Source organism: Orbilia oligospora (assembly GCF_000225545.1).
Source record: "Orbilia oligospora ATCC 24927 unplaced genomic scaffold scaffold00083, whole genome shotgun sequence".
NCBI classification, from domain to species: domain Eukaryota; kingdom Fungi; phylum Ascomycota; class Orbiliomycetes; order Orbiliales; family Orbiliaceae; genus Orbilia; species Orbilia oligospora.
Window position 1 is genome coordinate 620,158 of NW_011645640.1, and position 13,638 is coordinate 633,795.

General features: G+C 44.9%; 4 protein-coding genes across 4 annotated transcripts; 3 read left to right on the forward strand and 1 right to left on the reverse strand.

Annotated features, from left to right (window-relative positions):
* Positions 1-242: 242 nt before the first annotated feature.
* AOL_s00083g178 (uncharacterized protein) lies at positions 243-3,567 on the forward strand (the record flags this gene model as incomplete). Its single annotated transcript, XM_011125357.1, has 11 exons — positions 243-845; positions 921-958; positions 1,025-1,266; positions 1,337-1,418; positions 1,479-1,615; positions 1,679-1,763; positions 1,857-1,989; positions 2,066-2,362; positions 2,432-2,611; positions 2,676-2,893; positions 2,961-3,567. The coding sequence occupies 11 exons, from the start codon at positions 243-245 to the stop codon at positions 3,565-3,567; spliced, it is 2,622 nt and encodes an 873-aa protein (XP_011123659.1).
* Positions 3,568-4,668: 1,101 nt separating this feature from the next.
* On the forward strand, positions 4,669-6,853 carry AOL_s00083g179 (uncharacterized protein; the record flags this gene model as incomplete). Its single annotated transcript, XM_011125358.1, has 2 exons — positions 4,669-4,750; positions 4,845-6,853. 2 exons carry the CDS (start codon positions 4,669-4,671, stop codon positions 6,851-6,853), a joined length of 2,091 nt encoding a protein of 696 aa, XP_011123660.1.
* A 671-nt stretch (positions 6,854-7,524) lies between these two features.
* On the reverse strand, positions 7,525-8,526 carry AOL_s00083g180 (uncharacterized protein; the record flags this gene model as incomplete). Its single annotated transcript, XM_011125359.1, has 2 exons — positions 7,525-8,091; positions 8,167-8,526. The coding sequence occupies 2 exons, from the start codon at positions 8,524-8,526 to the stop codon at positions 7,525-7,527; spliced, it is 927 nt and encodes a 308-aa protein (XP_011123661.1).
* A 914-nt stretch (positions 8,527-9,440) lies between these two features.
* On the forward strand, positions 9,441-11,574 carry AOL_s00083g181 (uncharacterized protein; the record flags this gene model as incomplete). Its single annotated transcript, XM_011125360.1, has 6 exons — positions 9,441-9,680; positions 9,783-10,309; positions 10,369-10,881; positions 10,951-11,113; positions 11,209-11,311; positions 11,375-11,574. 6 exons carry the CDS (start codon positions 9,441-9,443, stop codon positions 11,572-11,574), a joined length of 1,746 nt encoding a protein of 581 aa, XP_011123662.1.
* Positions 11,575-13,638: the final 2,064 nt, after the last annotated feature.

Consider the following 13,638-nt stretch of genomic DNA (forward strand, 5'->3'; position numbering starts at 1 on the left):
GTTGCTGTCTGAAAGTGTACACGTGCTGATTTTTTTATTTCCTACTTCTAAGGCCAAGGGTACTATATTTCTCTTCTCGGACTTTGACGATTCACTTCACATAGCTAGAGTGATTACTATACTAATACAACCCCCACAATATCTCCAGATACAACTCCTTTACTCAGCAAATATGCATCGACAGCGCCGTCATTATAGATCCCAAAAAAGCGGAAGATGGACTCAAGCGTGGAGGAGTTACCATGAGGGATATCACCACAGCTATGCGCCCTCCGGATACCGGAAGGGCAGGCGCGACTGGCAGATCCGATACACCAACTCCTGGTCTCAAACGGTACATCAAACCTCGTGCTGGATCAGAATCGTCTAGTTCCGGCTCCCGAAATATCAACCGTGTAAAAAGTCCACCGCCCGCCATGCAAGCTTTTGGCGGTAGCGGTCTTTCGCAATCAATCCTGGAAGGGTATAGTAGGCCTAGTCTTTCCTCGGAGTCACTGAGTGAAATGACGGAACCGGCGCTCTTATCCCCACCGGGTTCTTGGAGGGATAGGGAGAAGCATAATCGGTCTCCCTTTTCTGAAAGTTCGATTTCATCCGTGGAGTCGAGGAGAAGAAAAGGGAAGGGCATCATTGCTGGGTCCACTGCTGCTCCTAGTTCAGTATATAGTCAGGCCTCAATGGCAAGAGACCCAAAAAAGGGGCCATCATCGCCGACTTCTTCGATGTACTCGACTCAAGATGAAAGCGACCCAAATTTCGGCTTTGCTAAGTTAAAGATACGACACGGTGAGCCTATTACTCGAAGAGACTGGGGCTCTGCGAGTGATGTGTCAGTACCTGGGCAAGTGAGTAAATCACAAGAACACATTTCCTAATTGCATATTGGCGGATAAATGAGCTTATGGATTCGAATTTTATAGGACGTTCGGTTCGTGGCACGGTTCGTGAACAACTTGAGGTATGATATCCCGGCAGGTCTATGATCTATACAGTCTATTCGTCTAACAATTTGTTCTTATTACAGTGACATCACGGAAGACATGAACATATCTGCCGCTAGAACAATCAAACGAGGTCGAATCGACGGTCTAGGCGGTGACTCCTTCATCGACGTCGAGAAGTTCAAAGAGGCCGACCTCAACTTCTACATCCGCGTGCGAGTCACTAATCATAAAATCGACGTCAAGGACGCCTTGCAGTTTAATCCCGAATGGATTATTATCGAGCACGAGTTTACAGAATGTTTCGGTGATACATTTATTTCTGGTGCGCGCATGCACAATCCGAACTTTGTCAAGCTTTCTGAAAGGTGCTGACGTGTTGAGCTATTGTACAGGTTTCATTGATGGCGGAGAGTTTAATGCTTTACTTAGTATACGGGTTCTTAATAAAACGAAGGTGAAAGATATAGAAGCTGGGTAGGTCCCTATCCGCACCTGGCCAAAGCCCTCTGTCAGGATACTAACACTCCTGTCCAGTGTAAAAGCTGCTTTTGGAAACAGTCTTTTCAACTTGGATACAGCTGGCAAAGATGAATGGGAAAAAAGAGACATCGATAATAGCTGCGAAATCAACGTATCCGCAATATGGTCAGGAAACGGGCGCATAAAGTCGAGTTAGTTACCACCTATTCCTATCACTCCATTAACGTTTAACAAGAGCTCATGGTTTTTTATAGGCGAGAAGCAATGGCCGATACATAGCTTAATGGAAGCAGCTGCAAATTTCCCCGACCTTGTTGCCACTGAACCACATCGAACATAGTATGGATAGACCAATACCAATAAATTAGACTTGAAGTCATGAATGGGGTGTTAGGAAAAGAAATAGCTAACTGAGTGTTTGCGTTTGGACAGTGCTATTCTTACCTCTTATCCTTACCTACGGAGTTTTTACAAAGATGGAGAGCTCCAAATACCTCTTGCGCCTTACGGTTATGCAATTCAACGAACAAGGGCCCTACTCGATGCTTATCTCGACTATAAAAGTGTATGGCTATTTTTAGTACCCTTTGAATTATTTTCTAGCGCTTCTACTAAAACATATACATCTATATATTCAATAGTTAAGACAAAGGTTGGATGAAGATATCGCAGACATACAAAACGGGGACAAAGTTTTCCAATCGAAAGAATATTTCCGACGTCCGAGCGTACACCTCCGTCGAGACATTGCCTCTGCTGAAGATGATTCCAAATTCGCGCCTACAGTCGGGGAACTTGACCAAGCTATCAAGGCCGCAACTTCCCAGATGAAGAGTATTATGGAAGAAGTGAATATTCTTGTTAAGGCTCCGGGAACAGCAATAGAGATAGGGAAGACTACATTCCAACATCCTGATATCTTTCGAAGTCGATTACCGGTAGGGAATAGAACTTAAAACGAAATCAAAGTTTCGAGTAGTACTAAGTAGCTAACAATGCGGTTTTAGAAATTGCTGCCCAAATTAGCGAAAGATATCATTGCCCGATCTGCAGTTGTCGTTCAGGCCGATCAATCCCTCTACTTGGTTTCAAGCGGAGGTAGCAAAGCTAATATGATGAGCGGCAAGTTCGTCCCGCGGACGGAGGAGTTAGAGAACTATCACTATGCTGGGAGTTACAGCTTCGTGGTGAGTATTTTGATACAGATCCTCTTTGCTTGGATGACTAGCTAAGGCTAAAGTATTCTTGTAGAGGAGTGCGGTCCAAGAATCTAGTCACATTGCCAAGAGAGTCCGTAACGAAACCCAAGACCAACTACCACCGAGGATATTCACTGGAATCAGGCAACTCATTGCTTTCTCAGAAGCCTTTACAGATCCGAGCCTGAGGTTTAGGATCTATAGTACTAATGAGACGGCGAGGGGGTTTGATTGTTGTTTCCACGACTGGTCGGACAGACAGATAACAAGGTCAGACTACTATAATATCCGACATAGTAAAAAATCCTCAAGAGCTAATAGGTTATTATATATACAGTGGTACATTCGATGTACTTGCGGTCAACCGTTCCGATCCCAATTTCCTAACAGGCGCTGTTGAAGGCCGTGGCGTCCAGGAATGGTCTATTGTCTTCTCAAGAGCGTTCAGAAGGGCCCCAGAGATTGTTATCTGGCTTACAGGGGTGGATATCAATAAAACACCGGAACCAGCCGTCGATCTTGAAGTCCGTGCCGTTACTACTAAGGGGTTTAGGTTCCTACCAAAGATACCTAACCCAGAAACATGGGTTTCCTTCTCCTGGGTGGCATATAACCCAGATGCCGGGGGAATTATTAGTGGGTTTTTAGAGTTTGGAAGTAGGAAGCATGATTACGGAGACAGCGGGAGGGTAGAGTTCCCACCCGGAGCCTTTAGTCAGAGACCAAGGGTTTTAGCAGCATTGCATGGGTTCGCATTTTTCCCCATGACGGAAGATGAACAATCAGATGTGAAAACTAATGCGAAGGGAGTGGTGGATACTATTGCGAAGGGAGAGATAGATCTCGAGATTGGAAAAACTACTATGGATGGATTTAATTGGGGGTTTAGAGCGGCTGTGCCGAAAGGGTGTAAGGTTGTCATGCAGTGGATGGCAGTGGCTTGACAGAATACCTTACACTTTCAAAACTCGGATTCTTTAGGGACATTTATTTTAACTATACGACAGTTACGAACGGCTATTGCAACGGAACGGACCGGCATCGGCATATATAGAAAGGGATATATTAAAAAGTTCATATAGGGTATTGCATTGGGTTAACGGTTGATTGCTTTTTTTTTCTTGTCTAGCTTTTATCATAATTACCGGTATCTTATATCAAACGGTTTGCAGTTCCTTGTACACATTTACCTCTTTATTTTTATTTTTTTAATTGTTTATTTTGTTACACTAGAACTCTAAAGATAGTTTCCATGAGAAGAGTCACGAATGCCAATGCACTTTTGTTTCACCAATATGCAATGTCCTTTGATTCGCGGAGTGATATTTGTATGAACAAGGCTGGTGTGTTGGATTTTATGTGTTGCAGGCAGCTTTGAAGCCAAGCGAGCTTATAAGGATCACCCCGCCCGCGAGGCCGCGAGGCTCTTCAAGTTGGGAACTGGATTGATTGATTGATTCCTGCAGGATTCCTGCAGTGAATTGCATTGGATGACTTGAGCTGGATAGAGAGATCCTTCTCGACACTAAGTAACTAGTTAACCAAACCCCAGTACCAGGCTAAGGCTTTCAGGCAAGCACGGACTTAGTTAGCATGAAGTACACATGTACAAAGTACCAAGTGGCGATGGTGGGGGAGAGCAGGGTTGTTTCGTTCAGCTTAGCTTTCTTTGGTGGGGCACAGATTGCCATCAAAGTTGGCTGTAGAAATTTCGATGGGCTTCCATCGAAACTCAAAGAAAGAAAATGGGAGCAACACCACCACCACGAAATTTTCACCGCGTTCATTCATAAATTCTGTTCTCCTCCTCTCCAATCTATTTCTTCTTTTCTCCTCTTCTTCCCATCACTTTCAATTCTCTCGCCTGCACTGCATCTCATCATCTCCAACCTCCTCACCTTCATCTTCATCTTGATATTACTCTCTCAAAGATTCCCTCTCTTCTTCACGTGTGTGTACTTTGCTCGTCGAAGACCATACTTGCTATAATATACCCCTCTTCAGATACCCTATTACCCCTCATACCCACACATTAACCTCACAAGATGTCGGAAACCTTCGAATTCCAGGCTGAGATCTCTCAGTTGCTCGGCCTTATCATCAACACCGTCTATTCTAACAAAGAGAGTAAGTTCTAAATCCTATTCGTTCGCTAGATCGTATTATGTAGCCTAGTAGCTATCCTTTATTATATATGGCAAATACTAACAGTCTACTATAGTCTTCCTAAGAGAACTCATCTCCAACGCCTCCGATGCCCTTGACAAGATTAGATATACCGCTTTGTCGGATCCCTCCGTCCTTGATTCGGAGAAGGACCTCAAGATCTCTATCATCCCAGACAAGGAGGCCAAGACATTAACCCTCATCGATACTGGTATCGGTATGACCAAGGCTGATCTCATCAACAACCTTGGTACAATCGCCAGATCCGGTACCAAGCAGTTCATGGAAGCTCTCTCCGCTGGAGCTGATGTTTCCATGATTGGTCAATTCGGTGTTGGTTTCTACTCTGCTTACCTCGTTGCCGACAAGGTTGTTGTTCACTCGAAACACAATGATGATGAGCAATACGTCTGGGAATCCAGCGCTGGTGGTTCCTTCACCGTCACCCACGATGAGGGCCCTAAGCTCGGTCGTGGTACCAAGCTCGTTCTCCACATGAAGGAGGACCAGCTTGACTACCTCAACGAGGCCCGTATCAAGGAGGTCGTCAAGAAGCACAGCGAGTTCATCTCCTACCCCATCTACCTCCACGTCAGCAAGGAGGTTGAGACCGAAGTCCCAGATGAGGAAGCCGAGACCGTTGAGGAGGGTGACGAGAAGAAGCCCAAGATCGAGGAGGTCGATGATGACGAGGAAGAAAAGAAGGCCAAGACTAAGAAGGTCAAGGAGACTAAGGTCGAGGAAGAAGAGCTCAACAAGACCAAGCCAATCTGGACCAGAAACCCTACCGATATTAGCACTGAAGAATATGCTTCATTCTACAAGAGCTTGTCCAACGACTGGGAGGATCACCTTGCCGTCAAGCACTTCTCCGTCGAGGGTCAGCTCGAATTCCGTGCCATCCTCTTCGTTCCAAAGCGTGCTCCTTTCGATCTCTTCGAGACCAAGCGCTCTAAGAACAACATCAAGTTGTACGTTCGACGTGTCTTCATCACTGATGACTGCACCGACATCATCCCAGAATGGCTTGGATTCGTCAAGGGTGTCGTCGACTCTGAGGATCTCCCACTCAACTTGTCCCGTGAGACTCTCCAGCAAAACAAGATCATGAAGGTCATCAAGAAGAACATCATCAAGAAGACTCTTGAGATGTTCAATGAGATTGCCGAGGACCGCGAGCAATTCGACAAGTTCTACACCGCCTTCAGCAAGAACATCAAGTTGGGTATCCACGAGGACTCCCAGAACAGAAACCTCCTCGCCAAGCTCCTCCGATTCAACTCCACCAAGTCCGGCGATGAGCTCACCTCCCTCACTGACTACATCACCCGCATGCCCGAGCACCAGAAGAACATGTACTACATCACCGGCGAGTCCCTCAAGGCCGTCCAGAAGTCTCCATTCTTGGATGCTCTCAAGGCCAAGGGCTTCGAAGTCCTCATGCTCGTTGACCCCATTGATGAGTATGCCATGACCCAGCTCAAGGAATTCGACGGCAAGAAGTTGGTCGACATCACCAAGGACTTCGAGCTTGAGGAGACCGAAGAAGAGAAGAAGCAGCGTGAGGAGGAAGTTAAGGAGTACGAATCTCTTGCCAAGTCCCTCAAGGAGGTCTTGGGTGAGAAGGTTGAGAAGGTTGTTGTCAGCCACAAGCTCGTTGACTCCCCATGTGCTATCCGTACCGGCCAATTCGGTTGGTCTGCCAATATGGAGCGTATCATGAAGTCTCAAGCTCTCCGTGATACTTCCATGAGCTCTTACATGGCCTCCAAGAAGACCTTCGAGATCTCCCCCAAGTCTCCAATCATCAAGGCTCTCAAGGCCAAGGTTGAGGATGAGGGTGCCTCCCGCTCTGTCTCTGATCTTACAACCTTGTTGTACGAAACCGCTCTCTTGACCTCCGGATTCTCGCTTGAGGAGCCATCCAGCTTCGCTCAGCGCATCAACAGACTCGTTTCTTTGGGTCTCCAGATCGACGAGGCTGAGCCAATCGCTGAGGACGAGAAGGAAGCCGAGAAGGCTGCCACCGAGACTGTTGAGTCTAGCATGGAGGAGGTCGACTAAATTTTGACGTCATCCAATCTTTTTGTTTCTCTCTGTCTCTCTCTCTCTCTCTCTCTCTCTTGTTCTATCTCTTAATGATTCATGGATTCCCCCTTTTTCCTTTATCTTTGTTTCCTTAGACGCTTTGATTTTTCCCATTTTAATTTGCTTGCTATCATAATTCTTTTCACAATGGCGAACGGGGAAAAAAAAGTGAACATCCTTTTTCTCGGATATTTCCTTTATTACTTTTTGTTATTTTCGGACACTGTTCTTGTTTCTGACCCGGTCATGTCTGACATCGTTGGGATGACAGAGGAGGAGGAGAAGGAGTAGGAGGATAAACCCGATTTGTTCTTCTTTCCTTTTTTCTTTCTTTCTGTTCGTCTGTTAGTGCAACATGTAATCTAGACGAAAACTTTAGCTCTTATAAATGGAATGCTTGTTTTCAGACCATACACCTGGTTCCTTTTAACAGTAAATGAAGATTAATAATAGTAAATATTGTACAACCACTCACGAGGGTGGACAAATCGCTAATGATCTCTAGAAAGTATCCTACAAGGTCCTGATGCTAACAAACCACCAAAGAAAGAAAAAAGAAAGAAAAATTAGAAGCCTTTGACGCCAGTGACACCTATTTAAACTCGCACATTCTAGGAACTATGACAACCAACTCTCTGTTACAGTCACTATTCCATCATTTCTTCGTCGGCATCCATTTCTAGTATCTCCTTGACACCCTGAGCAGCTTCATCGACCGCACCTAGGCGCTTCTCTAGTGTCGCAATTAGCTGTTTCATTTCTGCCTGTTGCTCCTCTCGCCGTTTAATCAATGCATCTATTGAAGATTGCTGTGCTTGTTTTAAGGACTCGAGCCTGGCAGATTGTAGTTTGAGAATAGGGTGTAGGTGCGACATATAGAGGTCTTCGGGCGTAAAGTTGTGTATCGGTAGTGGTAGAGAAGCACCGGATTTATTCGCTTCTTCTCCTGCTACTTTTCCTTCTCTTTCTTCAGGTTTCTTGACTCCTACTTCTGTTGAGCTTGCTTCTGCGGGTTTTTCTTCTGACTGGGGTTTATCGGTTCCATTTTCTTTGTCTACGGGTGTAGGTTTTGGAGGGGGGTCCATGGGTAAGGGAGGTTGGGGGTTTTCTTCAAGAAATCGAGCTTTACGAGTTTGTGCTTCGGATATTAGGATGTCCAGGTTATCGAGGGAAGCTAGTAACTTCCTGGAGGATATCATATCTTGGAAGTTTTTCTATTTTTTATAAAAATTAGTATTTTTGTCGAATAAGAGAGAGCATCAACATAAAATGGTAGTTAAGTCACATACCCTAACATTCAACTCGTAGATTTCGCAAAACTTCTTTCTAACTTCCTTCATCTGCTCCGGACGTCTAACTGTAGGTGTAGGGAAACATTTGTTCCATGCTTCGGGTGTTATACCGGATAACGAGGCCTTTAAAGATTTCTCGAAGACTTTATCGAGGAGGGGAGCTCGGATACGTTTGTGGACTGTGATGGGGGCTTCTGATACTTCGAGTATGGGTTTGGTCGAAGGTTTAGCTTGTGGAGCAGCAACAACAGTCGCAGCAGTCGCAGTAGTCGCAGAAGGTGGAGGAGGAGGAGGAGGGGGCATTTCTTCGGCTTTTGTACGATCTTTATCTACAGAACGGCGGGTGGTTCGTGTCATCGTGAGTGGAGTATGATGTCGTCAAGGGGGGAGTAGCGCTGCTGCTATCATCAATGAAGCTGCCTTGTGGATGCGAAGCTATGGAAGACGCGTTTGTTTGTTGTATCTGGCGGGGGCGGCTGTGCGTCTAACACAACTGTGGCGGCTAGCGAAAAAATCAGAGTACAAAAACACCACCAGAGTTTTTTTCTTCCTTTGTTTTCTTCTCTCTTTTCTCTTTTTCCTCTTCACAAACAACTCCGACAGCGTGGGTGTTCATCACCTACAAACTCTACCATTGTGAGATCTCCCTTGCGGAACTCATGCCATAGCTGTTTTTCTTATATACAAATACATTTTGTGTATAGATTTTTCGGAGGAGATTGAGAGAAAACCCATGAGCTGGGCGCCCGAGTTTGATTTTCTTTTGGCGGAGAGGTTTCTCGTTTTGAGGACTTCTTTTGCTGTATATCTTTCAAGCTGAGAATTTGGGAATCAGCAGCGGTTACATGTCGTTCTAGATGAGAATATTGTAGACTGTAGAATGTAGATGAATGTGTAGTGTGTAATATACATCGCCACTTTTGAGGCTCCGTCGACGGTGGTGATAGATATCACCAGCCACAGTCAATCATATTAACAAAGTGTGGCTGTGGTGGCGACAACGCGATGAGGGTCTGCAAAGAAATGGCTTTTGGGTTTGTCGCGTCTTCCAACAAGCTCTGCTGTCAGGCTCCGTTTTATAAAGCTCCCCATTGCTATTCCCCGTCGCCACTGACACGGACACTCACAATCCTTTCGCTTTCCCCGTCCCCCCTCACGACAATTTACCCACCTACCAGGAGCTAAGGTGGCATTATTACCATACGCTTTTATCATCATCAGCCAGTCAGGAATCACCGCCAACAGCCTTCTTCTGCTTCACTATCATCGCCATGCCAGATCAGGAAACGTTTGAAAATATCTACAAGGATCTCTCAAAGGAGAGTGGAAGATGTCGTTTCGCAAAGGGTGGTATGGGATGGAAACCCGCTGGCGGCTCGACGTGGACCTTGAATAGTAATGAATTTCAGGGTGCGACGTGCCACTGGTCTCGAGCCGCGAGGGGTTATGAATGCAAGATTTATCTGAAGCTGAAGAATGAGATTATGCAACTTGATGGATTTGAGCAAACTGTGGGTGGATTCTTCCCCACTCTACCCTTTTTTCCTCTTTTTTCCATATAGAAGAAGAAAAAGAAAGATGCTAACGGATAGATGGATGGATGTGTAATCTAGGACTTCGACCGCCTGAAAGACATCCTCAAACATTCGTATAATGCCGTTCTCGAAAATAGAGAACATTCGTTGAAAGGTTGGAATTGGGGGAAAGCCGAATTTCACAAGAAGGAACTGTTCTTCAATGTCAACAATAAACCGGCCTTCGAAATCCCGTTCGATGAGATCTCAAACTCGAATCTGGCTGGAAAGGCTGAAGTTGCGATTGAATTCGCAGACAAGTCCGATCTGGAGGCTAATGCCAGTGGGAAGAAGAACAAGAAGGTTTTCGCCGGTGTCGATCAGCTGATGGAGATGAGGTTCTATATTCCGGGAATGCCAGAGAAGGGTGACGGTGATGATGAGGATAATGAGTCTAAGGCTGGATCTGAAGACGAAGCCGACGACGATGGTGAAGGAAAGAAAAAGAAGGAGGCAAGGACGGCCGCTGAGGTGTTTTATGATACGTTGGTTACAAAGGCAGATATCGGTGATGTCGCTGGAGATTCCTTTGCCATCTTTCCATCTATTCTCTTCCTTACCCCTCGGTATGATTCTCTCATATTATTTAACTCCTCGCAAGGATTCTAACTAACAATTCGATCAGTGGTCGTTATGATGTCGATATGTACGAGGCATCCTTCCGCCTTCGTGGCAAGACTTACGACTACAAGATTCCCTACGAAAACGTCAAGAAATTTTTCCTCCTCCCGAAACCTGGTGATATGCATCATCTCCTCGTCCTAGGTCTCGAACCCGCTCTCCAACAGGGTCAAACCAAATACCCATTCTTGGTTCTCCAATTCCAACAAGACGAAGAGCTCACCTGTGACCTTAACATCAGCGAGGCTGATCTTGAAAACAAATTCCAAAACCGCCTCCAAATGCACTATGAAAACTCAGCACATCTTGTCCTTTCGTCGATATTTAAGGGCGTCACGGGGAAGAAGATGACTACTCCTTCGAAAGATTTCACTTCGTACAACCAACAGTATGGTGTCAAGTGTTCATTGAAAGCGAACGAGGGTAATCTCTTCTTTCTCGATAAGGCGCTCCTTTTTGTGCCCAAACCGGCTATCTACGTTAGTTTTGACCATGTGCAGTTTGTTACTCTCAGTCGGTAAGCTATCTTCCACAGAAATATCCACTCGAGGGTATGGAAAAATTAATGAATACGGTGGTTCCGCAGATTGGGTGGACAGGTTTCCGCGTCGCGTACATTCGATGTTACTGTCAAAATGAGCTCCGGCAGCGAACACCAGTTCAACAATATCAACCGAGAGGAGCAGGCTTCGCTCGAAAACTTTTTCAAGGCTAGAGGGGTTAAGATCAAGAATGATCTAGTGGAGGACGTACGTGTATCTGGCCACTATTCCAAACCCCCAGAATCGACTTTTGCGAGTTGTTTTTTTGTGATAGAATGAATGGCTAATTGGTGTGGTCACAGACGAGCTTACTCCGTACCGCTTTGGACGATGAAATGGGTGATGACGATGACATGGAGGTCTCCCGTGTCGACAGAGGCAGCGCTGATGAGGATGATGAGAGTGGTATGCTCTTCCCTTATGAACTATCTATGCTTATAAACTCCCTTTCTAACATTTGAAACACAGTCGACGAGGATTTCGAGGCAGAATCAGAGAGTGATGTTGCTGAGGAATACGACTCTAATCACGAAAGCAGCGGCAGCGGATCTGAAGACGAGGCTGGCGGAGCTAACAATGACGATGATGACGATGATGATATGGAAGTGGATGAAGAAAGCGAGGAAGACCAGAGGCCGGTTAAGAAGAAGGCGAAGACGACCAAGTAAAAACTGACTTTAAAAGTTCATGTTGTTTTGGCCCTGTTTTACGTTTTTCTTGATGATATAACCGATTTTTATTTCCTCCCTCCCTTTTTTTCTCTCTTCTCTTGCTCTATGGAAGAAGGTACTTAGATGATGTTTATTTGAGACGACGTGACAAGAACGAATCCGATTGATATGGTTTAATCGGGTATCTTAATAGTAAATAATGGGTACAAAAGATACAAAAGTTGTAGGAGCCTAGCTATAGTCCCAGATAACTAAAGCTATAATGTAGACCTCTTACATGCATACCTCTCAGATACTTGTATATCTAGATACCCCTTAATCTGGTATCCTGAATAGAGGGGCGCTCCTTCCGTACCAGTTCTTCGACAAAAAAGGGTCTAAAAACGGCCGTCATAGTGATATAACAATATCAATACAGCTGTTTTCCTAAAGAGCCATTAGGATATCGAACTTCAAGTACTAGTCTATATGCATAATATGTATATCCAGAACTCGTATTTATTTCTACTTAAGAAAAAATAGCTATCAGACCAACGAGACCATATGCATACCGGAACGGTATGAAGCCAACAAAGCTATTCTGATACATAGATAGACAGACTATCCATCGACCACCGTACGCCTTTAAGATGAGACCTTAGATAGATACTTAGATATATATGTAAGCACATCCTACGGATAGTCTCGTATTTGCAGACGCAGTCCACAACAAGTCCTACAGAAATGTCCAGGTGGTCGGAATTAACCAATCCCAGATCTTGCGAATCTCCAAGGTCAATTTTTGATCCTTCAGCTCCATTTTTTTTCCTCCAAAGGAAGTTGAAATCTGTTCTAAGCGGCCTAGATATTTAAAAAATGAGATTCTAGGTGCTAGAACCATTATAAATATCTGTTTTAAACTCACAAAATCCACCGGTCTAGCCGCACGAAGCTTCAGACAACGTCATAGACATTTCCAGAACCGTCCACGTGACTTTTTTGGATATCAAAAATCCCGTCAAAGCTGCGTAAAAATTCCAAGGCAAGGGGGAAAAAAAGAGCCAAGACTAGAGGTTCTTTTTCACGTGACCATTTTGAGGTTCAGGATGGATATGGGGGTAGGAGACTGGGTGTTTACTAATTTACTAAGGGTAGCCTCGAGACCAGGCCGCAGGAAAAGGGCAGGTTACTGAGGGGGGGGGGGGGGGGGGGTATCGGGTGGGCATACTGCATGCTACTGTTGTCTGGTGGATATGAATCGTTTTGGGATAAGATTTGCAAAAGGCTTGGGTAACTAATGGATTTGAAGATTGACCTAAGTGCATGTGTGTACGTTCCTACTTCTCTAGTTATCACATCACATATGTGCACTAGTGATTTATGCCATTTGGTATATATAGCTATTGATAGTTATCAGCACGAGACAAGCTAGTTATCAGTATCCCTAGCGGAGCTCGAAACCGCCCGCAGTTGACCCCGCATTTTAGTTGATTGCATGTAATCCCTAGTCATGACTAGTACGTAAGTACATGTCACTCGTACGAAGGATATCTTTTTAAAAAGAATTTAAATATTAATATTTCGGAAACAAATTATATTTTTGTTTAAACCCTTTCGTCATCAGGAGGATTTTCAAACCCGGCCGTGGTACCCACACATATATATGACGACAAGGGGTTTTCTTCGCCAGTCCGAGTCCCCGATTATCCTCCCCCCGCTAGCGCTATAGCTATAGAGTTGTGCTGTGGTAAAGTTTATTTTCAGTTATTTAAGTTCGCACCCGGACCAGCTACCTAGGTTGTATAGTTGGTTTGAGCTCAAGAAGGATGCTTTTGTTTGTCCCTCGTCGTGGGTGGAGAAATAAAATGTTATCCATAGTAGAACAAATGTTTAATAGTGGATTGTTCACGGAGTCTCCCTTCCCTATAGCATTACAATGGGGTAGTTTCAACTTATTGAGTAATAGCCAATTGATATTTAGTAAATTTATAAAGTTGTGGCGGCGGCGCTGGTCTTAGGACCGGTTAGCGATGTTGTAATATAGTACAGGCTAATTTCGTTAATTAATATAGTAGGGCGGGG